This window comes from Halichoerus grypus, chromosome 9 (assembly GCF_964656455.1).
Source record: "Halichoerus grypus chromosome 9, mHalGry1.hap1.1, whole genome shotgun sequence".
In the NCBI taxonomy this organism is placed as follows: Eukaryota; Metazoa; Chordata; class Mammalia; order Carnivora; family Phocidae; genus Halichoerus; species Halichoerus grypus.
In genome coordinates, this window is record NC_135720.1 from 89,119,287 (window position 1) to 89,145,498 (window position 26,212).

At 33.3% G+C, this 26,212-nt stretch overlaps 1 protein-coding gene across 2 annotated transcripts in view; it reads left to right on the forward strand.

Annotated features, from left to right (window-relative positions):
• Positions 1 to 26,212, forward strand: part of EYS (EGF-like photoreceptor maintenance factor) — a 1,566,128-nt gene that overhangs the window by 432,255 nt on the left and 1,107,661 nt on the right. For both annotated transcript variants that reach the window (XM_078055169.1, XM_078055170.1), the window contains exon 12: positions 9,786 to 9,907. In XM_078055169.1, coding sequence (XP_077911295.1) covers positions 9,786 to 9,907 — 122 coding nt within the window. The remainder of the gene's footprint in view (positions 1 to 9,785; positions 9,908 to 26,212) is intronic.

The following is a 26,212-nucleotide window of genomic DNA, read 5'->3' on the forward strand; positions in this document are numbered from 1 at the left end:
ATTCCTATTAGACATAATTATCAATGGATTTATCTTAATCTAAAATTTACAATGTTTTAAAATAAATATTAATGCAGACATTATTTGATTAAAAGAACTATGTCACCCCTTTCTTGCTTTGGTCTCAATTATCTTTCATCTTTGACACTTTTTCAGTTTGAATGCATTGAGATAATCTAACAATTTCTTTTTTATTCCCAAAATTCAAAATGATATCATACAGAAAGGTAATTTTTCCTTTTTGTATGTATAATTTTTCAAAATAAAACTTAAGCTAAGATTGCAAAAAAGTACAAAAATTAGCATTACTGTATATATACAAAGGTAGAAGTGGAAACAGAGATGGAAGTGGAGGAGAAAGAGAGCAATAATATCTCCCCATAAAAATCATTACTCAGGCTTCATTATTAGTCCAAATGAAATTTATGATGGTAGATAATTATAGACCTCTCTGGTCATTTACAATGCACAAAAATATTTATTACCACCTTAATATCCATTAAAGACATACAGTGTCATCTGGCTCTTCTGTTTAGTAAAAAACATTGTCTCTCTTTTACAGTTTGGATAATAGATTCATAATGGGTATTAAGAGGATATAAAGAGTACATCTTTAATACTTTGACGTATACTTCATAAAGAACTACTCTGTTTACCCAGCACATATCCCTCTAACTCTCTGCAGTGACAGCATTTACACTGTCTGGGCTGATCCTTTCAAGTTTTTGTTGCAGACTGTGAAAGTTGGAGGACTTGATTTCCATTTCATGTATCTCTGTAGTGGATGTCATTGTGCCTTTATTACTGTCGTTCACATCTCCTATATGATACCTCCTAACAGAAATGTAGCACCTAACCTATTATTTACTAATTTATAACCTTGCTGTGTTTTTTTTTTTATAACTCTCTGAATTTTGCTATCACTTCAGAATTTTTAAACAGCATTTTTTTAAGTTTATCTAAATCATCATAAAGAAAAAAGTCAAACCACTAGACTAATATGGACTCATGTTTAGCATTTTCACATTTTCATAAACATCTATATCCACTTAAAGCTTTCAAAAACAGTATTTTTCTTTAAGAAGTTTAACAATATCATAAAGAACTTGATACTAAAAATGATTCATACACTCAAAGTAGCATGCTAATTTGATTGATGCAAATTTCAATTAGAGGAAAAATAGTTCAGTTAAATGCACATGTTCACTACCAGTACAGCTTTAGTTGGAACCTAAGCATCTGGGATTTTGCATATTGATGACATAGTTGTAAAAGGAAACTAATGAAAATAGGTTTTTAATTTTTCCTACGAACTATGTATGCAAATAAAATGTATATTATTATGGCTTCTTGATTTTAAATTGTGTCAAAAAGATATAGTTTTCAGCAAAATAAAACCTCAGGGAAAAAAATAAACGTTATATATATTTTTAAATACAACTTAGAAATGCAATGTAATTCTCAGTGTGAACAGGCTTACTATACCTCATTACAACTTTTAAGGAAAGATTTTTAATGGTGTCTCAATGCACACAGGTCCAAGTCCTATGGAACACAAAGCATTTTATGATCTTGTCCCAATGTACAGAGATACTATTTCAAATTTTTGAATTTCATTTACCTCCTCCTTACTTTTATAACATATTAACATTAACATCTTTTTTTTTAAATTCCAGTATAGTTAACACACAGTGTTATATTAGTTTCAGTTGTACAATATAATGATTCAACAATTCTATCCATTACTCAATGTTCATCATGATAAGTGTACTCTTAGTCCCCATCACCTATTTCACCCATCCCTCCACCCACCTCCCCTGTGGTAACCATCAGTTTGTTCTCCATAGTTCAGAGTCTCTTTTTTTTAGTTTATCTCTTTTTGTCTTTGTTCATTTGTTTTGTTTCTTAAATTCCACACATAAGTAAAATCATATGGTATTGGTCTTCCTCTGACCTGTTTCACTTAGCATCATACTTTCTAGATCCATTCATGTCATTGCTAATGGCAAGATTTCCTCTTTTTTATATCTGAGTAATATTCCATTATATATATATATATATATCACATCTTCTTTACCCATTCATCTGTTGATGGACACTTGGGCTCCTTCCATACTTTGGCTACTGTAAATAATGCTTCAATAAACATAAGGGTGCATATATCTTTTTGAATTAGTGTTTTTGTTTTTTGTATTCTTTGGGTAACTACCCAGTAGTGAAATTATTAGATCATATGGTAATTCTATTTTAAAATTTTTGAGGAACTTCCCTTCTGTTTTCCATAGTGGCTGCACCAGTTTTCATTCTCACTAGAAATGCACAAGGATTTCTTTTTCTCCACATCCTTGCCAACACTTGTTTCTTGTGTTTTTGATTTTAGCCATTCTGACAGGAGTGAGATGATATCTCATTGTGGTTTTAATTTGCATTTCCCTGATGATGAGTGATGTTGAGCATCTTTTCGTGTGTCTGTTGGCCATCTGTATGTCTTCTTTGGAGAAATGTCTGCTCATGTCTTCTGTTTGGGTTGGTTTTGGGTGTTGAGTTTGATTAGTTCTTTATATATTTTGGATACTAATCCTTTATCAGATATCATTTGCAAATATCTTCTCCCATTCTGTAGGTTTGCTTGTAGTTTTGTTGATTGCTTCCTTTACTGTGCAGAAGCCTTTTATTTTGATATAGCCCCAATATATTGTTTATTTTTGCTTTTGTTTCCCTTGCCTCAGGAGACATATTTAGGAAAATTTTGCTACAACTGATGTCAGAGAAATTACTGCCTGAGCTTTCTTCTAGGACTTTTATGGTTCCAGGTCTCACATTTAGGTCTTTAATCCATTTTGGGTTTATTTTGTGTATGGTGTAAGAAGGTGGTCCAATTTCATTTGTTTGCGTGTAGCTGTCCAGTTTTCCCAGCACCATTTGTTGAAAAGACTCTTTTTCCCATTGGGTATTCTTACTCCTTTGTTGAAGATTAATTGACCATATAATTGTGGATTTATCTCTGAGTTTTCTATTCTCTTTCATAGATCAATATGTTTATTTTTTGTGCCAGGACCATACTCATTTGATTACTACAGCTTTGGAGTATATCTTGAAGTCTGGAATTGTGATGCCTCCAGTTTTGTTCTTATTCAAGACTGCTTTGGCTTTTCAGGGTCTTCTGTGATTCCATACAAATTTGGGATTATTTTTTCTAGTCCTGTGAAAAATGCTATTGGTGTTTTGATAGGAATCACATTAAATGTGTAGATTGCTTTGGATATTATGGACATTTTAACAATATTTGTTCTCCTAATCCTTGAGCATGTTATATCTTTCCATTTCTTTGTGTCATCTTCAACTTCTTTCATCAGTGTTTTATAGTTTTCAGAATATATGTCTTTCACTTCATTGGTTAAGTTTATTCATATTTATTTTATTATTTTTGCTGCAATTGTAAAGAAGATTGTTTTCTTAATTTCTCTTCCTTCCAGGCGATCAGAATGCCTTTGGCTTCTTTAAAAGTCACACTTCATTAAGTCAGAACTTCCCAAGATAATCTCTTTTTCAATTTACTCAAAGTCATCTGATCAAGTGACTTTAATTATTTCTACATATCCTTTTTGCAATATAATATAACATAATCATCAGAGTGATATTTCATCACCTTCACAAATCTCACCCCTACTTGAAGGAAAGGATTCTACAGGCTATGTATGCGGGGGACCATGGAGGCTATATTAGAATTCTTCCTGCTATAGTGATTCCTTAGCAAGAGAAATTGACCACATTTACCCCATATCACACTGTATTGATTTACTTGCTTATATGAACCCTCACTGTTTATAATCCCAGCTTCTACCTCATTGCTTGACACCTAGTAGGAGCTCATTAATATTTATATAGTGAATTAGTATATAAATCAACATGGTATTCAAGGTAGAGTAAACTCATGTATATCCTGTAAAAGAGAATATCATGAGTGTCGTCTCAAATATAAGTATGAATTATTGTTCAGCAATCTAATGGATTATACGCATGCAACAATTTATGAGAGAAGCTAAATTAACTTCTCACAAGCAAAGCAAAATAACTATTCTTACAATTAAATATTTAGAAGTAGGTAATTAGAAAGAAGGGCATGCATGAGAACTTTTTTTAAGGATAATTCATTGTTTTATGTGTTTCTGGTGGATGTTGTTCAGTGCCATTTCTCTTATTTTGCAAAGAAAATACTTTCATTATGATAAAATAGTATCTAGGAACGCACCATTTGCAATATACTTCAATCTCATAATGTTTAAGGAGAAGAAAGAGGCCTTGATCCTATTTGAATTCTCCATACTATTTACCATAGCTCTTGAAAAGAAAAAGCCACTTAATAGGTTTTTTAATTGAAGGAAATAATTTGTTTCTATGCTCTTTGGAAGTAGTTTTTATTTTTACTTCTTTTACTGTACTTGGAAACCTGAAGTACTGGGTGTCTATTCAACTTGGTACAGTTTCTTTCTTTTTTTTTTTTTATTTTCAAAGATTTTATTTATTTATTTGAGATAGAGAAAGAGAGAGAGTGAGAGAGAGCACGAGCAGGGGGAGGGGCACGGGGGAGGGAGAAGCAGACTCCCTGCCTAGCAGGGAAGCCCAACGTTGGGCTCAATCCCAGGACCTAAAGATCATGACCTGAGCCCAAGGCAGACACTTAACCCACTGAAATACCCAGGTGTCCCTCAACTTGATACAGTTTCTATTGCTCTTACTTTATGACACTATATTATTTTGGGTCTTTCGCTGTATATTTTGTTGATGTCTTCAGCAGTTTCTAGGATTGTCTTACCTTTTTTTTATCCTTGATAACAAGAAGGGGAGGACCATAGGGATCCAGAGATTTTAGAATTTCTCCAACTACTACTATACTTCTAAACTTTAAAAACTTTATCTCTTATCCCAGTTCATTTATTATCATTTCATCTCTACAGTTGAGAAGTTACTAAGACAAGCTGAGTAGTTAAAGGACTTAATGATTATTGGATATTTTCTTTTCTGAGATATTCAGCCAGGCACTTGTGGAAGCTATGTTTGTACGTATATGCTACATATTTAGGTGAATGAATGCTATTATTTAAATACTTTCCAAATATCTAATATACCAATATTTTTACTATGTCTGGAAAACTGACACCTAAGTAATGATTTTGCTTTGTTGAATGATTTAATTCTGTTTATGCCTCACTTTTTGTTTGATATGTATTCCTTTGGGTCAGCCATCTTATTTCTTATCGCTAAATACTTGTGTATATTTTACCCAGAGACAATCGCTTTATCTAGTTACATTCTCTGAGTAAAATTTAAAACTTAGTTTCAGGGCTGAGGTGTTACTCTTAAGATTAAAACCTTTTTAAAATGTTCTTTTTTCATTGTGCACTTGTTTTGAGGATAGCAACAAATCCATCAAGCAAAGCTTATATTGATAGCCAACCTCCAGGACACCAGAAAAACAAAAACAAAAACAAAAAACCCAGGGAGCATCAGTCATCAATAATGTACTTTTTTTTAATTGCAATGTCTTCAGAGAACATTGTTGAACAAGAGGTATAAAGTATGAAGAAACAAAATGGTATTTTTAAAGATGCTGTCACTTAACATTGCTGCCTGCTGGTACTTTGTTAGATGAAGCATAGAAATCATAAATAATATTTCTTTCTTAAATTGTAATGTAGAGAGAGAGAATCACAATGATAATATTGGAGAAAATTCTGATTCATTGCCTAGAGACTAAGTTGAATGCATTTATGCAGACATATGCCAGTAAGTGACAGCAGTTGTGGGGATTTGTTCATTAAGTAAGCACTGACACTCTGATTCTTCCCTTGCAGATTCTTACCATGATTTTGGGCCTTGTGAGGCTACTGATCCTTGTGAGAATGGCGCTGTGTTTGGAAAGAAAATGGATCCGGAAATATCTCCTCTTGGGTACCAGTGCCGATGTGGGAAAGGCTTTGCAGGTCCACGCTGCGAGATCAATGTCAATGAGTGCAGTTCCAGCCCTTGCTTGCATGGATATTGCCATGACAGTGAGTTCACTCAGTCACAGCAATTCTTGTAGAGAAGTGTAACTTAGAATCTGACACAGTAATGGAATAACTCAGTATGCAACCCTGATTATTTACTGACTTTATCCTGCCATGAATATCAGAGCCAATCCCAGTTATTTTCACAAAACACCCCCACATCGGATGAATTCATTTATATTTTTGTGAGCATAATGGTAGCAAATGAGAAAATCTAATGAGATGTGACTTCTATGCTTTGATGTTAGAATTAGCCATTTTTTTCTTTATTTTTCATGGTAGATTTTTAAAGTCTTTATAGGTAGGAGAGGCACTGCTTATAGTGATTTAGAATAAATCATTTTATCACATCTATTACACACACACACACACACACACACACATGCATGCAGACACGTTTCCTCCTACCAAATATGTATTCCTGAAGAAATTTAAATTTATAGAGGAAAAAGAAGACAGTCAGAAGAAGAAAAGGAAAAATCAGAGGAAAGGAAGAAATATTGAATATTAGAATATGGTTTTTGAAATGGAAGAACACGTCTAAAATGGATAATTTTTGTTGAGACACAGGAGAAACTAGGTCATGAAATAACCCTGTGAACTAGGTATGACTAAGGGGCAGAAAGAGGAAAAAAAGTGTGTGCTAGAAGGATGTTGACAAAAAAAAACTGTCCATCTTATTTTACCTCCTTTAAAATATATTTTTATGTGATCCTTCACTAAATGAATAAACGGTTAATATAATCTGTGAAAAAACACATTTTGAGGGAAAGTCATTTTATTTTGAAATGGTATAATTTAGGAGAATTATGAATTATTTTCTTTAAACCAGTGCTGTGTAAGTGCATGTCATTCAAGAGCATAACTGATTTTTTTCCAAATAGAGTGAAGCAGCCCAAGTTTAAAACAACAGGTAGTAGTGGGGCCCTCGCAAACTGGAATATCTATGTAGATATTAATATAGAATTAACTTTTCTAACACTATGGCAGCTAGCAAAATATATTTTGGGGCTATGGGCCACCTGTTTGCTACTCCTGATTTGAACCGACATTACCATCATTTTTCTCTTTTCTTCTTTTTTTTTTCAGATTTCATCACTTTAAAAATTGTGTTTTTAAATTTGTAAAATTCTCAAATTACCTTGAAATAAGTCACTTTTATCATATTTCTGATCTCAAGCCCATCGGTATTTGGGGATGCTGGGAATGACTCTTCAGTTTCTGATGTTCACTATAAAATAAGGAAGGGACCAAAAAGTGCCTCAGAGAGTGGTTAGCAACACTTATAGATCTAGGTAGCCCTAGAATAATGGTCATATATGGTTATATATGGGGCAGATCTGATATATTCTGAGTGACATAAGTTGTGATGAGCACTGGGTGATGTATGGAAATGTTGAATTACTGTATAGTACACCTGAAACTAATATTGCACTATATGTTAACTAACTGGAATTTAAATAAAAACTTAAAAAAAATAGTAGAGAAAAGAAAAAAGGTCTAAAATATTTTAAATCATAATTCCTTATACAGTAAGAAAGTATAATTTTCAAATATGCTACTTATAATGCAATGTTACCTATTAAAATTATGGAGGTCATACATAATATATTATGGAAAATGTAAACTTTGAGTACCTGATATATTAACCTATTTCATAATAGAATTAGCCATAATATATTTTGGACCCCATCCAAGAAATTTAACTACCAGAGAACCAAAACATTTATTAAAAATTAGATCAGACATGTAAACTGATATCAGCATAAATCTAAAATATTTTATTCTTAATACTTTCTCAAATATAAGATAGCTTCGGAAGCCAAACTTCCCGAATTCAAGTTAACAGTATTTATTAAATGACTATATATCTCTGAGAAACAATTATTAATATGTAAATGTGAAATTGTAAATCTCAAGCATGTGTTTATTCACCACATTGGCAATACATTATTAAAATACCTCTATATTTTCACCATGAAGTTTTATCACATCAGAAGCTTTGTTTTAGTACAATTAACATATGATGTTCAGTGCGTATTAAGTATAAAATTAATAGTACATCCAAATTCATGCAGGGCTTATCTGATGAAAATATCAATTCACATCGGGAGTATGGAATATTTATAAACAAGAACTAATAAAAATAGTAACTGTATTTTCTGGTAAAAAAAAACAACAGCAAAACAAGGCAATATGCTTAAAAAGTATTTCCTGATAAAATGGTGATGTTTTAACATAGTCCATAGTTAACAAATTAGATGTGGGGAAAAAAAACATTTTTTTTGTTTCTTTGTTTTAAATTTTAAACAGATTATGGTTGTTTGTTTATTTATTTTACCTGTGGTATCCAATTTAATTCCCCAGGTTCTCATCTGGCTTCATTCTTAGCTTCTTAGCCCAGAATAGTCAACATTCAAAAAGCATATTTCTTGATAATAAATGGAAGCTTTATTTCCTAACACCAATCTCTGTCTTTCAGACCCTTTGCTAATTTAAAGTTATCTATTGTTGTTTTTCTTTTCAAATAATTCATCAATCTGCAGAGAATATCTCTATCTACACAGAAAGTTAATTTTGACTGCAGTTTTTGTTACTTGCCAATTTGCATCAGTATCCAAACTTGAATTTATAAACATTTTTAAAAATATCATTATGATTGATTATACTCTACAATGTCTTAATTACATATTATATAACATTTGATTTTAATTTGTTAACATACATAATGTCATATATAACATATAAGGAACACAACTGATCCCAAAGTTGTAAAATTTATTTACAACTATGCTTGTATATTTATTATTTTGATTCACTGCGAGGTTAAAAACTGGGATGCCACATGAAAAAATAAAACATAATAGTAGTAAAATCCTGCCTAAAGAGCTGCCATTCTTGTATCTCCCTTGTCTCTTCTTGACAGCTGTGAGCTGGTTTTCTTTAAAAGCCCAGGTACACGTGCTGTTCAGAAGCATGGCTACAGAAATCTAGAAGCCAGCTAAATACCACACAGTGTACTGAAAATTCTCCTGCCACCCAGGACCTCAAAGTTTAATGAGAGCAATAGCAGATACACACACAGAGGCAGAGTGGAGTGTAGATTACATGGTAAATCTCAGGTATAATGAAGAACTCAGGGACTGACTAGAAGCAGCCATTTTTAGAATTCATGCTGTCACCACTTCCTTGAGATGCATCAGAAACTGTTCTTTTTCTATCATTAATGATAAAACAGAGGACAGATTCTGATTATTACTTTTAAAAGTTGATGATAAAATGTGAAAGCTCTTTTTAACTAAGGCTTAAGTAGTTCAATATTAACTTTCAGATCACTACCCACTTTAATCTACCTTGTCACACAAAAAGGAGTTAACTTCTGGTTTATTAAACCTAAAACACTCAAGGAGAAGTAAATTGATGTAAAAGTAACCTATTTATCATAGGTATTGTTTACTGACAAATAGAGAAGAAAAAAATTGGATATTGTCATTGTTGCTTTGCAAACTGTTACCAAATGTTTATGTGATTGTTTTTATTTCAAAATTGAAGTTTTAAAGTTAAATAGAACTGAGCAAAATAGGTATTTAGAGAATACTGTAGAGAGCTGTGAATTCACATTTTCTCTGGTTAAAAGTGAAATGCATTTAGTTGAATGCAACATTCTTTAGAATAATTAGCATTACCCATACCGTTATTAAAGGGATATTATTTTCTCTTATCTCTTGTTCTCAGTGGTTAATGGCTACTCTTGCTTATGCAATCCGGGTTTTGCTGGCTTAAGATGTGAACAAGACATTGATGATTGTATCCTGAATGCCTGTGAGCACAATTCTACCTGCAAAGATCTTCATCTCGTTAGTATCCATGAATATTATTAATTTATCTTAATCTGGGCTAGCATAAATTAACTCCTACAAATATAGTTAACATCTGTGTATATGTCAAGGTGATATATACATATATATACTTATTAGGATTAGAAAACAGAAACTCAAGCAATATTATTTTAACTTAATAATAATAAAAAAGTGTTCCATTCATAATTACATATAAGTTGATGTAAATATTATAGAATAGCAAAATCATTCTTTGGATTCACAATTCTTGGTAATATTGAATTTGTGTAAACTTTCAGAAATTATTCTAAAAATGACATTAGTCTTATATACTTTTATATAATTCAAGGTATTATATACACATGTAGTATATTTCATTGACATTTATAATCTTACATTTTATCTTGCTTTCTATCTGCGTGTTGTGTACTTCCATCATTTCCTTCATTCATCTGTGTTGGTGCTGTCCCTTCAGTACGTATCCATTTGTCATCACCTCTGTCACAAGCATGTGCCATTCTGCCTTAAACGGACTGTGACACAGTTGGCAAATCAATGGGATCCCTTCGGGCTTCTCATTTTTCAGAAAGCCTGACATAAAAAATACCTACTCAAGGTGGGTTCACTGACTGACTTGAGAAAATAGATGACATACAACACAGGTTAATGCTGCACAACTAGTGTAGGCTTACAGTTTAGCCTTTTAGCAACAAAGCCGATTTTCACCAAAAGACTACACTAGTTAAAGTTAGAAGAAAATGTTTTGAAAAACAGACTCGTTTTCATTGACATATTTTGACTATCAGTGTACTGACATTGTTTGTTTTTACAATGAAAGGCTAATTTGTGGCAAATTGTTTCTTTCCCACAAGGAAGGCAGGCATCTAAATGGAGAATTACAATTAACATTTAGATGGGTAGGACCAGAAATGGAGGGTGCATCAGTTACCTAGCTACAATTTAGGTATACTTAATGGCCCTGTTGCTTTGTCTTTATTCATATCAGATGCTTTGTCTTAGTTAGTCATTCTAACTGCATTCCACTTTGGGGGACTCCTGAAGGAGTGGACATGTGACTTTATGCTGGTCTCTGAGATGAGTGATTTTTCTGGGGAAAGCCTTCCTCACTGGTGTATCCTCACTGGATGTAAGGAAAAGGTAGGTGTGACCTCTTCTAGACCTTCCAACAACTAGATTTTATACATGTAATTACTGTTGCCATTTTCAGAGCCCAAGGAAGGGAGTGGGGTGCCGCCTAATGATAAGTAACCCTGAAGACAGCAGAGCTGAGAGACAGAAGAAACCTGGTCCTTGACCAATAGTAGAACTCCTGACTGAAACCCCCTTAGTCTAATTATGTAAGATCACTCATGGCTTATTTTTTAATATGGCTTGAGCCAGAGTTCCTTTTACCTGCAGGTAAATCATTTAGTTTTCATAATGCAGTTAAGCTTTATTTTAGCCTATGATTTCAGTGATAACTTCAGCAATAATAGGAGTTTATTGTAGTAGAAAGAGCTTCATACCCAAAACCATAAGATTCCACTTCTAGACCTGACCTTGCCACAGCTATCTGTGTGATACTAAGCCAGTTGTTTGACAAGGTAGAGACTGCAGCTTTAGAAAGTGTATCATATCAAATCATAGAACTTGCAAGGATAGTATTCTCTTACTTACTCATTTTATAAATTGCCAGTTAGAAGCTATTCATACTAACTTTAGGCTAGTAATAGTTTAAAATCTTAACTCCTACTTCCAGAAACTATTATAATAAGAGTAAAGAAAAATAAGAATTTTAAAAAGTGGGACTTAAACGAACAGAGTAGAATAGTGGTTAACAGCAGCTGGAGGGTGGGGGAAATAAGTAGATGCTAGTCAAAGGGCACAAGCCTTCAGTTATAAGATGAATAAACTGCAGGGGTCTCATGTACTTCATGGTAACTGTAGTTAATAATACTGTATCGTATAAATGAAATCTGTTAAGAGAGTAGATCTACACACACACACATACGGTGACTTTGTGATGGGATGGATGTGTTAATTAACCTTATTGTAGTAAACGTTTCACAATGTATACATATATTATGTCATCAGGTATCAAGGACACTGTTTTTAGACAGGATAGTGCAATGCTCAGGAATTATCTTCCAGGACCCAGTTAAAAGGTTTTTCCTTTGGAATGTGTAGGGTTTGAGCACACAAGCCTGCTAAGTTAACTATTACACCAATATTATATTAAATATTGCATTTTTGTGTAGGAATAAATAGTATGTAATTTAAAAAATAATATATTACATAATAATAAATGAGGGGAAGCAGACAGAGCTAAAACTCATAACTGAAATAAAGCCTGGCTAAAATAAGCAACATGAATAATTGAAATGAAGCAAAGTCCAGTTTGAGTTTCATATTTGCTGTGTTTTACCAACATATTGGAAAAAGACAAACCATGAAATGTTAAAGGTGTTGAAGTGGAAAAGAAAAAGACATGGAAGGTGATGCCTCTGCAAAATATTTAATAATTGTGATAAACAGAAAGATGATTTTATTCAATCTATAAGGCACTCATATTTGGCTGTAAGAGTCATCAGCCTGCTTTTTTTTTTTTTTTTTCCCTGAGCATAACTCTCCAAACCAACCCAGGCAATGCCACTTATACTAGGCTTGCATCTTCTTTGAACTTGGTAGGAGTGTAGCTTTAAATTAACATTTTTACATTTGCAGCATTTCCTTATGATTATATGTAGCATCATGAATGTGAGTTTAGATAAAAAGCAGAAAATCAGAAGACTCTGAAACCAGGATGAGAAGTATTTTGTAACAATGAGCCAGTTTCCTTCTTTCTCTTCTTTCTGGTTCAGTAAACCTGAGAAAACAATGAGAGAGAAAAGAGAAATTTGAATGCTTAGCACATAACAAGACACAAATGTTAAGAATGGGTAGAATAAGATTTATTCTCTCATGTAACTTTCTTAGGTATATTCGAGAATAAGTATTTTTCTGTGGTTATTTAAATATATATGATCAAATTATTCAAGTATTTTCTCCTCTCATTTTACTTGCATTTTCCTCTATATCTTACATGAATAAGGAATGCTTAATTTTGATAACAGCAGAAGAAACAAAACTAGCGCAGTAGAACTAACACGTGGAAAAGCCAAAGTTTTTATTCATATACAACTATGTTAAAATGTATATGTATTATGTACACTAGTATACTACAGATAGAAATGTTCTGCCAAATACTCTGGTGCAAAAATCAAACTGAATTTGTGTGTTTTCTAGTAAAAATAAAACTTCCTTTACCTTCACCGCCATATGGTTGAAAAATCCATGTTAGTCATTTGAGAGTTGCCCATTTCCTTCCTTTGGGATTGGAGAATAAACGCTGGGGGGTGGCTCAAGCCAGGATCATGAGGTAATATCCTCTGCTCATTAGTTCATCTTGGCTGCTACTGAAATTCGCATTTTGTCATCCCCATGCTACTTTCAAATATGGGCTAATCTGCCAAATGATTCCAATCCTTTCATACCAGATTTGGCTCCCAGAACCTTCTCTGCATCCCTCAAGTGCATGGTGTTTAGCTAATTAGTAGTGAGATCCCAGTTGTCCCTTCAGCATATCCAATTGGAACTACTAAAACCTCGGGTTCTGCTCTCTCTCTGGGATTACAAACCCTCCATCAGTGTGGAATTAGTCCAACTGTTCTCTGTCCAAATACAAAAACCTTCACTTCTTTCATGCCTCCTCTCTCCATAAAGATTTGCTTAATCTCACTTGATAGAAATTAACAGAGACTCTGACTTAGGGTCAGAGTTTGGGAGCTCTAGAATTCTTCAAATACACAGAACTGCTTAATACTCCTTGATGGAGAAAAGAAAAATATCATTTTTGTAGCAAAAAAAAAAAAAAAAGATAGTAACAAATTTTATTCTCAATAATTTCTGTTATATGGGAATGTGACAAAATTTATCAAATCTCATATGTCTTAGCTCTTATATATAATCTCTACTATTCCTGCATCGTATAATGATATTGCTTTTAAGTCATGGGTCCTATAGAATATCATCTGAAATATTAAACCTCAAAAAAAGTTTTTCTTATTCAGTTTTTTTAAACTTGATTAGGTTAAACATCTTGTAAGTTTTGAATAACTCAGTAGGGTGCCTGGGTGGCTCATTTGGCTAGCATCTGACTTTGGCTGAGGTCATGATCCTAGGGTCCTGGGATCAAGCCCCATGTCAGGCTCTTTACTCAGGGAGGAGCCTGCTTTTCCCTCTCCCTCTGCCTGCTGCTCCCCCTGCTTGTGCTTGCTCTCTCTCTCTCTGTCAAATAAATAAATAAAATCTTAAAATTATTTTAAAAAAAGGAGTAGCGAGAACATTTGGAGATTGTCTGACTTTGACATGGATTTGTTCAATGATTTATTGCAAGTTACAACTTAGTAGAACCATAAAATGAAGAACTGTTAGAATAGTCACTCATATCCACTCTATGTGGCACTATTTTATTAATTTAAGAAAAATATAGCTTTCCATTTTATTTAAATACCAGAATATGCATAAACAAGTACCTACTATTGTACTTTTTAGTTGAATTATCAGCTTCTGCTCTAGAATCAACGAGTTGTACACAATTGTTCTTTACCAGGGAGTTGCCTTTAAAAATACATATGCTTCAAATTCTGATTCAGGGGGCGCCTGGGTGGCTCAGTCGTTAAGCGTCTGCCTTCAGCTCAGGTCATGATCCCAGGGTCCTGGGCTCGAGCCCGGCATCGGGCTCCCTGCTCTGTGGGAAGCCTGCTTCTCCCTCTTCTACTCCCCCTGCTTGTGTTCCCTCTCTCGCTGTGTCTCCCTCTGTCATAAATAAATAAAATCTTTAAAAAAAAAAAAATTCTGATTCAGTAGCTGGATCCATCTGGCACCTAGATAACTTGTAATTCCTTGTGATTTTTTTATGTGTATTTCTATTTGAAAATCACTGGACTGGCTGTCTGGATGGCACTTTCTAGCTGTAAACATCTGTGATACTGGAGGTGGAGCACAGAGGTTTTTATTTCCTGTGTCCTGAAAACTCACAATTTAGCACCTTAAAAGAGAAGTAAAGGGTGGTCTGAAAAATCGAGAGTTTTATCCTCCTGAGTTTTTAGGAGTGTATTTCATTGTATCTTCTCTATTGGATTCTTCCATCTGTTTTGGTGCTTTTGTTTTTAAGACAAAAGGAATAAATCTAAATTTTTCATTCCAATCCTTTTGTGAGGGAGATAATAATATATTGTTTTCTCCTCACTTGTAATAACTTAGTGAAGTGTTACTCTCTTTATATTGACATTTGCTGATTAGAAAATCTATGCATAAATTATAGCTTTTCATACAGGCTGGGTATAATGGTTCAAATCATTTTTAGAGTATTATAAATAATCAATGACTGATTAATTATAATGATATCCCAGAGGTTCAGTTAAGTCTTTTGATTAACTTGATTAGTTTCAACATCTTCAGTACTGAATGTATAGCCAAAAGTTTAATCTACATCTTGGGGCATTAGCTAACAACCAAACACATTGTTAAAAAAGGCATTGCATTGATTAGGTAACACAAACTGAAGACCTTTGGTCATGTCTATTCTAAATAACCTACCTTTGTCTATATAGAATAAAATCTGCCTACTTTTTTTATTGCTCAGATCTCTACCTTTCATTATACAGATCCTTACTTTAAGAATTTATGGAGAATAATTTAACATTACATTTATGAAAGTAGTTCATTATGATGGGTGTCAGCTTTCTATTGTTCCTACAATAGAGTAGGTAATAGAATTGTTTCTCTTGTATAATCCAAGACTAATATAAAATTTTAGTTCATTCATTTGATGGCTCGTATAATTCTTTCAACATATTCCTCTCAATGGTAAATTTTGATCACAGTTAGTTAATGTCTATCTGAAGTACTTCATTTCTTCCCCTCCAATCTGTTGTTTTGAACCTGTCATGGCTTTGAAATAGATAATCAAATCTTTTAGAATTATATGCAAAATAAAAGTAAACAGAACCTAAGAAAATATTTGTTGATCCACCTGAGTAAAGACATACATGAGCTTTAATAACTTTGGACTTGTAAAGTCTATTTTGGAAGTTCAGACATATTTTCCCTTGTTTCTTATTCCAAGACTCATTACAGAGAAGTGAGATTTACAGATGGTTGAATTTTGAGGTTTAAGAAATCTATCAAGCAGAACTGAATTTCATAAATATTGTGTGAGAACATAATTGATCAGAGAGGAATTTTCCATTTTCAGACTCTCTAATAAAAATGGACAGTTTGCAGAAATAGTCCAGCTTAAAAAAATGATTCAGAACTGATTGAATATCATTTGCATTGCCAGTATTAGCCAAAATGCATCAATAAATGGGTTTATTTTCAAAGAATTATGAGACAGATTAAGCTTCAAATTATTTCAATAAAACATTGTATTGTACTTTTATATTATTATTTGCTACCTTTACATAACTGTAATTAAGACTCCACTCTAGGCTTCACAATTTATATCTAAGAACTTAGTGGATAGTTATAGTCCAAAATAATTTCAGTTTTTTCCTAGAAACCATCCTTTCTGCCATTTGGATAGATGCCATTTTTAATCGGTTATGTTTATATAAGAATATTTTTAAAAGCTATTATGTTGCACACCTACACACACAAGAAAAGTTGACTTCAACAATTGATTATTAACTGACAAGAACAATGGTCAAGGACAGTAAATCTTTCATCTCCATCAGTAAAGAACTCCATTATGTTCTAACTATGTCATATAGAATTTATCAATAGTGGAAATTCCAAGAAACTCTGAATTAGGAAGTGGATATATATATGTGGAAGTCATCGTATGTGCAAATGTATATGCACACATGTGTGTGCATACACAGAAAAGAGAATATATCATTGTTCTTTACTCTTTTGCCAACCATCCTAGCTTAAACAGAAATCAAGAGCTTTCCAAAATCAAGCTGTGGAGCCCAGGTCAATTAATATTTGAACTTATTTTGGTTCTAATATGTACATATTAATTAGAGCTCACAGATAAGTAGCCTCTGTATGTAAATTGATAAAAAAAAAATTTGGTTTGAAACAATAGAGTGTGGCCTGTGTCATCATCTTGATTATAGTGGGGTTAAATTTTGCAGCCTACCCTTCCAAACCCAAAGGCTGCATGTACAAAAGAGGATGGGCTTTTGAGATTAATAGCTTTGCCTTCACTAGCTGTGTTACCACGAACAAATCACTTAAACTTTCTAAGCCTCAATCAGTTCATTTTAATAATGGACATATTAATAGCAACTTTGTTATGGACATATTAATAGCAGGATTATTATGAAGATTAGATGAGATGCTGCCTGTAAATTGTTTAACATAGTACCTGCCACATATCAAGCAATTAATAAATATATGCCATGTTCATGATGATGATGATGATGATGACGATGATTTAATTGTTGAGAGAGAGAGAGGTGAGGAGGAGAGAGAGGGAGGGAGGGAAAGAGGAAGAAATAAAGAGAAGGAGAAAGAAAACAAACGATAAGGAATAAATGAATGAATGCACTGCATGGTGAGGTCTTTATATCTCTTTAACTGTTTTTAGATTTTCTCATAGAGTTAGAAACCCATGGAGTTTGTACTTATGCCAAGGTCCCAGAGATTCGAGGGTGGCTGATAGCTTTTAGATTTACATGATCTCAGGCCGTGGGGACTCTTGAGCGCCCCCTTAGGGTTTGCTGTGAGATTGCTACATTTCTGGTGAAACGCTGCATCTGGTAGACACAAAGCAAAACACCTTGGCCTGATCCTTCTCTCTTCAGGCCTTTAATCTAACTAACGTCACTTAAGTCTTACTAGCCCCACAGTCTTCCACGTCAGTTCCTCTGATTTAAGTTACTGGCCTTTTCTGCCCCCCCCCCCCCCGAGTAAGAAAATCTCCCTTCATCAAACTGCTGTGCTTAAGAGAGGGAGACAAAAAATTTATCCTCTGTACTTAAAAAAAAAATTGAAACAAAAACTCAAAAGAGACCAATGTGGTTGGCATGAATATAAATGTGAATGAGTATTTGAACATAGAGATACACATATAGGCCTAAAGTGTTATTACTGATCCCATGACTTTTTAAAATATACAGTCAAGGGCTAATTGCTTATCAGAAAATGTAGATAACACTTCTTTTTCTGTAGTTTGCCTTTCCAGGACTTTTTTTTTTTTTTTAATAATTCAGTGGTATATCATAGAAGATGTATTTTACAAAGAAAAAACATGAGGTTCGTCAAAATGAAGCCGTTTTCTCGTGGTCCCCCAGTAACATATAGCAGTTAGGGCACGTCTGCAGGTCACATGCTTCTCTCAAGATTCTCTTTCTATCCTAGACCATGCTGCACCTCTCAAAGCAACAGGGCTTGAGTGCAGGTTGCCCACTGGACTCACAAAACTAGGGAGGATGAAAATCCCCAAAGCAAGTCAGTATTTCAGACACTCCACAATACATCACAATCACCTGTGCCGTTCCTAAAACTACATGCTTATTTTGGACTCACGTCCTGAGGATTTTGATGTATTATATTAGAAGTGAGGTCTGAGCCTCTGCATTTTTAAAATACTGCACAGAAGATTCACATGTAGAGCTGTAGTGCATAAAAATTGGGCCATCCATGTTCACTGGACTGCATGGAGAAGAGTACAGCCATGGCGATAGTTTGTGTTTGTAAGCCTCTTTTCGGAGAACTGAGCACCCAGCCTATGCTAATCTGCACCTGAAGCTTGGACTGAGAGATGTCCTAAGAGGTGTTGGGAGGACAGGTTGATTCAGAGAATGGTCCTATCAGCAGATGATAGGGACTAAACCTTAAGTGTCAGTGTCTCATCAACAGAATACCTGGGTCCAAGGAGAATTTGCAGCTAGAATTCTAAAAAGTAAATTTAGGATTAAGATAGAGAGTTAGTATGCTAAACATTACTTTCTCTCTCAAATGGGAACTTTTTATGGAAAAAGTGCTATCCTTGGCTAGTTCTGATGAGCTATTTTAGAAGTCCTACTCACCAAGGAAATGGCTATTAAAGGACATTGGTGTGGAAAGAGCAGGCAAACCCATTAAGGGACATTGTTGAGGACTTACTTGAAAGGCTTTTGAACAGAATGAGAGGGATTTTTTCCAGAATATACAATTTTCACTATACATAATGCTTTTAGGATACTTGGAATTTCAAAGTGTGGTGCCTACATATTGCTACCCAGTGAGATTTTCCTCCCAAGATTTGGGGGGAGCTTCAGGTACAAATTATATACAAGATACACTGGACATTTAGTGCTGTTAAGCAGCCTGGCATAGGCTGAGAACAGCTGTTCAATGGTTCTTGCTTAAGCCTGGCAAATAACCAGAGCTGTAGAGGGAATATTGGTTAAGAAAGGTGGAGTCATTTCATTGTAGAAATTCAGTAAGAGAAACTTAACAGCATCTAGATACAATTGCACTGGACCTAAGAAAGGCAATGAAATACAGGAATGCCAGTCTCTAGGCTTATAAGCAGGTTACTAGAGCATTACTTACTTCTGAACTAAAAATATAGTACTGGAAAATAATTCACAGTCTTAAAAAGCTCAGCAGCTTTCCTCTTTGGTAGGATATTCAGCCTGGCAAACTCATTCAATGAGAAGCTAATGGTTACAGTAACCAAAACAAGCTATAGCTGAAGAGCTGGGGACTCAAACTACTTGAAAACTTGGATCAGTTTATCCAACTGCTTAATACTGATTGTGGGATAGGAAAGGGCTTTGATTGTTCCCTTTGTAATTGTGGTTCAGTGCATTTTAGAAGGTGGTGTGATATTTATATTTGGTCAGTGAGAGATTGGCAGAATCAGAAACAGGTTACGGAGCATAAAAAGCACTCCTGGAGTGGGATGGGAAATTAAGGAGACTCTAGCAATAGGCATTAAGAGAAAGCTGAGAGTTGGTGAAAGTGTCATGAGGTAATAGGAGTCTAAGAGGAAATACTCAGAAATACATTGCAGATTGATAATTGCTGCTCCACAATACTCAGAGCAGGTATTTACTGCCTTGCAACAGATTTTAGAAATCCAATTTCCATCCTTCAGATGATTAGGAATACGTCAATTAAATGACCTCAATTCAGAAATTACCCAAGGTGACAGCATAAAATTTATTTATACAAATTAAAGCTTAAATACTGGAACTATTTAGTGAAGACAAGTATCTTCAGTAAATAATTTTTAATTTTAATTTTAAAGGATAACATTTCTCAGAATTTGGCATTTGAGATACTGTATTAAAACGTAAGAATGAATTACTTTGTATAATAGGAAAAAGGTCCTTAGGTATTGTGTTTTAATCCAGTTATAAGTATATTTTAATAAGTAAAAATTTATCCAAAATCCATTTTAATTAAAGAAAAACTCAGTTTAACAAGAAAAAAAAATCATAAAAGTGTCCCCTGCCTTCTTTTGTATTATTAAGAACTGTTATACTGATAATCAAACATCAAAAAAATCCAAAGCTTTGAAACCTTTTTCTAAGAATGTGAACAACTGATCACTTTTCCCAAGTGGTACCAATTGCTGCATTTAAGACATCAGGGGGGAAAAAAAGCCATCAGGGAGTTTGCTCTTGCTGTGTTCTAGTAGACAGAGGAAGCAGACCAATCTTTCCTTAAAATTTGCCAATACATTTAGCTTTATCAATGCATTTCTGTCATTTGTGCATACAAGTTTTTCTTTGATCTTGTGTGATGGATTTGAATAAATATATCCACAATACACTAAAACTTCACTCTGTGTTTGTAGTATATTTTGGCATTCTGAGACAAACTAAACATACTTTTAAAATAAATGAATTTTAACTAAACCTAAAACAAAATTTAAAATTGATAGCTACATCTTTTTTTTTTAACATATAATGTATTATTTGTTTCAGAGGTACAAATCTGTGATTCAACAGTCTTGCACAATTCACAGCACTCACCATAGCACATACCCTCCCCAATGTCTATCACCCACTGCATGGAGCACTGGGTGTTATATACAAACAATGAATCATGGAACACTACATCAAAAACTAATGATATAATGTATGGTGATTAACAGAACAATAAAAAATTTAAAAAATAAAAAATAAAAATAAAATTGATACTACACAATTCCAAAGGAATATAATGTGCAAAACATTTTCAATTTATTACATATTGTCCAAGTGTAATTTAGTCCTTATTACTGTTTCTAAGAAGAGACCATTGGATGAGTAAATATTCTAACTCACGCAAATTAAAATTCAAAACCAAACTATAGCTAATGTCATTATGATATATTTGTATATGTCTGTAAAACATTGCAGGAATCACCATGAAGTATTAGTAAATTAAAAAATATATGTATTTTGCCTTTATAACACACATTTTCTAAAGGATCTTCCTATAGTTCAAGGCAGTCAGATTAAGACTTTTGAATAAAGTGGATTTATTTTGTACTGCCTTTCCATTCTCCTTTCTGTGAGTGATGAATAAATGTATATAAAATAAATTGATGTGATATAGGAAATGTTATATATTATATACAAATGTGTACTTTTTTTGTTACATAATATGGAGAGTTTTAGAAGAAAAGTAGATGAAGGATAGGGAATGGAATGAGATGATCTTAAATAATGAGCCTAGAACCTACTTATAAAGTCTTTTTCTTGTTTCTTTCTATTTTGTTTTAATAAGTTATTTATCAATAGAAATTCAAATATACCTTAATTCCATTGTAGGTGAGAATCTAGACTGGCAAGACTCTTTACTTGCCTAAATATGAGGAAATATAATAGATTAGAAAAAGCTATCTGAAATAGAGAGAGTCTCTCATGAAATAATGACAAATCAAAACTTTACCTTAGTAAAAATAGAGATGATATGAATGTGAAGAGCTGTGACACAAAACATGGCTAGGTTCTGGAAAATGTGATACACAGGAAAAACTGAAAACAGGCAGGACAGTAGGACAATTTGGGCAGGACAGGAATATGTACAGCAAGTTAGGACATACTTCCACAGTTAGTTTTTATCTAAATTCTCTCAGCCTACTTTAAAAAATACTTGTTCTACACTTGACCTGGAATACAAATTCAGTCTAAGATTGCCAGATCCAGCAAATAAAAATACATATGTCTGAATATTGCATGATATATACTTACACAAAAAGAATTATGAATTTTACCTGAAATTCAAATTAATTGGGCATCCAATAGTTTATCCAACATGGCTAATACAATCGGATCTTATTTTGGAAAAATTTATGTATCAGTCATCACATATGCCCACTGTGATGTTCCTGTCTTTAAAAAAAAGAGTTTATTTTTTCATACCTCACTTAGATAAGGAGCATGACTTAATTTAGGTAAAAGAAGATAAAATTCTTCTAGAACCACTTAGACTGTGGAGGGGAGTGGAGAATAATAAAGGACAAGAATGCAGAAAGGAAGACTTCTCTCCCATCCTGTATACTAGCAATTTAACCAAATGCAACCAGTCCCTGAGGTGCTTATTGATCAGCTTAATTAGTCAGATCCCAAAATAATCTGTTACTTCTTGTTCATGCAATTAACAGATAGATCAAAGAGGAGAAATTCTAACCCTAAGCAAAGTCAGAAGATTCACCTAGGTTAAGACCTTTTCATAGGCTTTTGGTGATTTTTTTTTACAAAGGTTGTATTTAATGGCCATCTACTTTTGTTCTCAGTGATGACCTGTGATTACATCAGTGCAATTGCCACCTATTGGACCAATTTATATAGGGCCTGTCCTACATCTGCTCATCCATTAAATGAGAGATCATTCTTGTCACATATATGTAAAAGACTACAGTAGGAAATTGATAAATGCGATGCCAAGGGAGAACCCAATTTATTTTCATTTTCTGATCCTGAGCAAGAATTATAGATCCCACGAATTTTTAAAATAGTTTATTGTTTCTTTGTTAAAGGCAAATATAATATTTATATATATATGACCTAAAATTTCCAGAAGCTAGGAAAGAAACTTTTATTTCTGCTAGCAGAAACTTCTTTTGCTATAATAGGAGTAGTGAGCAGTGGGGAGGATGGATGAGAATAAAACCTGGATTGCATCAGAAGTCCACCAGGAAAACAGACGTTGGGCTGCACTATAAGATACAGAGGTAGTTTGGATTTCTTTACTGTGCAGAACATCTTATAAATCCACTGTAAATAAGTTTATGAGTGCATATTTATTTCAAAAATAAAATCATGTCTCTCTGGACATATAACTAGCTAATTATTTTTTTTGTTTTCAAATAATTCCATTGTCTTGTTTTTCTTGTATACTAAGATTGATTACTACACAGAATGCTAAACTACTTTTTTTTTAGTTCTGTGAAAACTCTTTAATAACATTTTAAAATCTGATTGCAAAATTATTGCATGTTCTTTTGTGGACAGTTTAGAAAGAGGGGAAAAGACAATTTTTTTAGGTCATTTCAAATCTTACTATCAAAAGAATTATAACCAGCACATCCTATTTCAGGAAATTGTGGAAATTATTGTCACATACCTTTTAGTTTTCAGTTGTTCAATAACCTATCTCCTCCTTTAGAAGATAAGTCATCCAGTGGTATAATCAGTTCAGAATGGTGTCATCTCTCCTTTTTTAAGATTGGAGGATTAAGAACAAGAGTGATTTATCTGGAGGCCCAGGGACTGAATCTGGCCTCGCAGATCTTTGGTTTGGTACCCATTAATTGATCTGTAATGGTTTATGCTTGAATTATCTTCCAAAATTTAATATCAGAAAAATTTCTTGGGTGGCTCAGTCGGTTAAGCATCTGCCTTCGGCTCAGGTCGTGATTCCAGGGTCCTGGGATGGAGCTCCACATCGGGCTTCCTGCTCAGCAGGAGCCTGCTTCTCCCTCTCCCCATTCCTGCCACTCCCTCTATTTGTACGTGCATTCTCTCTCTCTCTCTCTCTGTCAAATAAATAAACAAAATCTTTAAAAAAAAAAAAATTTCTTATAAAAATCAGAATGTTCATCTTCTTTTGAAGAATCAAGGTATTTGGTAAGTCCAGGCCAGACTGTAACATAGAAGGAATTCCTGGAGTTGGTAGCCTCTACATGTGCTTTTAGCCTTTAGACAGTGCTCTACTTTGCTGCTTGCTCAGTTTACTAATCACTGAGGCCTACTACCAGGTATCTAATATGCTAATATCTGAACCCTACAAAATAACAAAAGCTTGCCGCAAAGACTAGTCTTCCTCAGTTTCATGGTTTCACCAGCTCTCCATTTAAAGACTGGGTTGTAGACTATTCTGTACACTATAAGGCCCAAACAGTGAGAAATTATCCCCAAATTGGGTCAAAACTTAGAAAAAGACAATGAAGAAAGTGTCCTTTACCTTTCGGAAAGCCAGCATGTCCATTTCACAGTAACCTCATTAACATGTACTAGTAAAAGGCAGGGGGCACCTGGGTGGCACAGTTGGTTAAGGGTCCAACTCTTGGTTTCGGCTGAGGTTGTGATCTCAGGGTCCTGAGATGGAGCCTCACATGGGGCTCCGTGGTTAGTGTAGAGCCTGCTTCATATTCTCCCTCTCTCTCTTCCCTCCCACTACTCATGGGCATGCTCTATCTCTCTCTCTCAAATAAATAAATAAATCTTAAAAAAAAAGAAAGAAAAACTAAAGAGATCCTTAAATGGGCTTCATAACAGCATCAAAATATCTTTTAAGTAATGATAAAACTCTGTGGACAGCATTTTTTTTTTATCTTACCCATTTTACGTTGGGAGGATCATCTTTTGTGAGTAGAAACATCCCAGTACAATGTTGTTTTTTGTTTCTTGTGGTTTTTTTGGTGGCAATGTTGGTGTGGATTCAAATGAGTGAGTGTGTATGTATTTATTATCTGTCTGTCTTGACGCAAATAGCTCATACACTTCCTCATTTCTTATATTCACACTGAAATATGAGTAGATTAATTGACATAATGCAGTTATGAATCTTTTTTATGTCTTCACTAGAGAAAAAGTGCACTCTACTGAGACAGATTCAGTTAATTAAGTCACTCTTACTTCATATTGTACATTATTCTGTTTAGGCAGCATAACAATCCCGTTGACATTTTGCCGATGGGTGACCTCTTTCAAAGCTAATTCCTACTCAGTTGTACTCTGTAAGTGAATCAAAGGATAAAGTATAATATGAACAATTTATCTTTTTAAGGATCCAGAATATCAATGTGAAGGAAAAATAAAACTGGCATGAAGTTCATACTATTATAAAATAAGAACCATTTAATTCATGGTATCTATTTATTTAATAGATTTGTGCTTGACATCCATTTCTCTGGCACAGGCAAACATCATAAGGATTTTTTTTTAAGATTTCTCAAGTAAATTTAGATCTTGTCACTGAAAGAGCTGAAAAATAAAGATTCTGTGTAAATCACATACCAAAAGATAATTATTATTAATAATTGTATTGAGAATTTACTGAAAAGTTGCTAATTTATTAAGTATAAATGCAACCCAATAAAATAGATATTTTTGCATAAATTATAGAGTAGATCTTTAGTATTTTCTAAGACACCTGCCATCAACTCTAAATAACGAAATATCTATTTTAAATTATTATTATTAATATTTAATAAAATTAAGTGTTTTTAAACCTTTCAAAATCCTTTTTAAATTACATACATCCATAGGGGTTGAATCTGTCAGTTATTATATAAATATAATATACAAATCACCATTAGAACTCAATAGCAATGGATATCCCTATCCCTATTGAGCCATACTTTTGCCAACAGTCTCCATACTTCTTTGATTTTGATCTCCTATCAGTAAAACATTTTTTTCATATATTTCTAAAATGTGTTATTTATAAATTATGTATACTCCACTAGTAAAATTATTAAAATATACACACAAAATATAAATATAATACAGTATAAATATAAATATAAATGTAATATATATAAATATAATATATTTATATATATAAATATAATACAATATAAATATAAATATAAATGTAATATATATAAATATATATATTTATATAAATATAAATATAAATATAAATATAAATGTAATACAGTAAATGAACACAAATTTTTTAATGTGATTGGTAATCTAAAAATCGTGCTTATTTAAAAAGTTATTATAATTAGTGAGTTCAGTATAGTAAAATGTGCTATCTTCCCATTTTTACTCTTTAATTTTGCCATAATAATTTGAAAGTCAGCTTCTATTCAATTTGTTAAAATACTTGATTTTA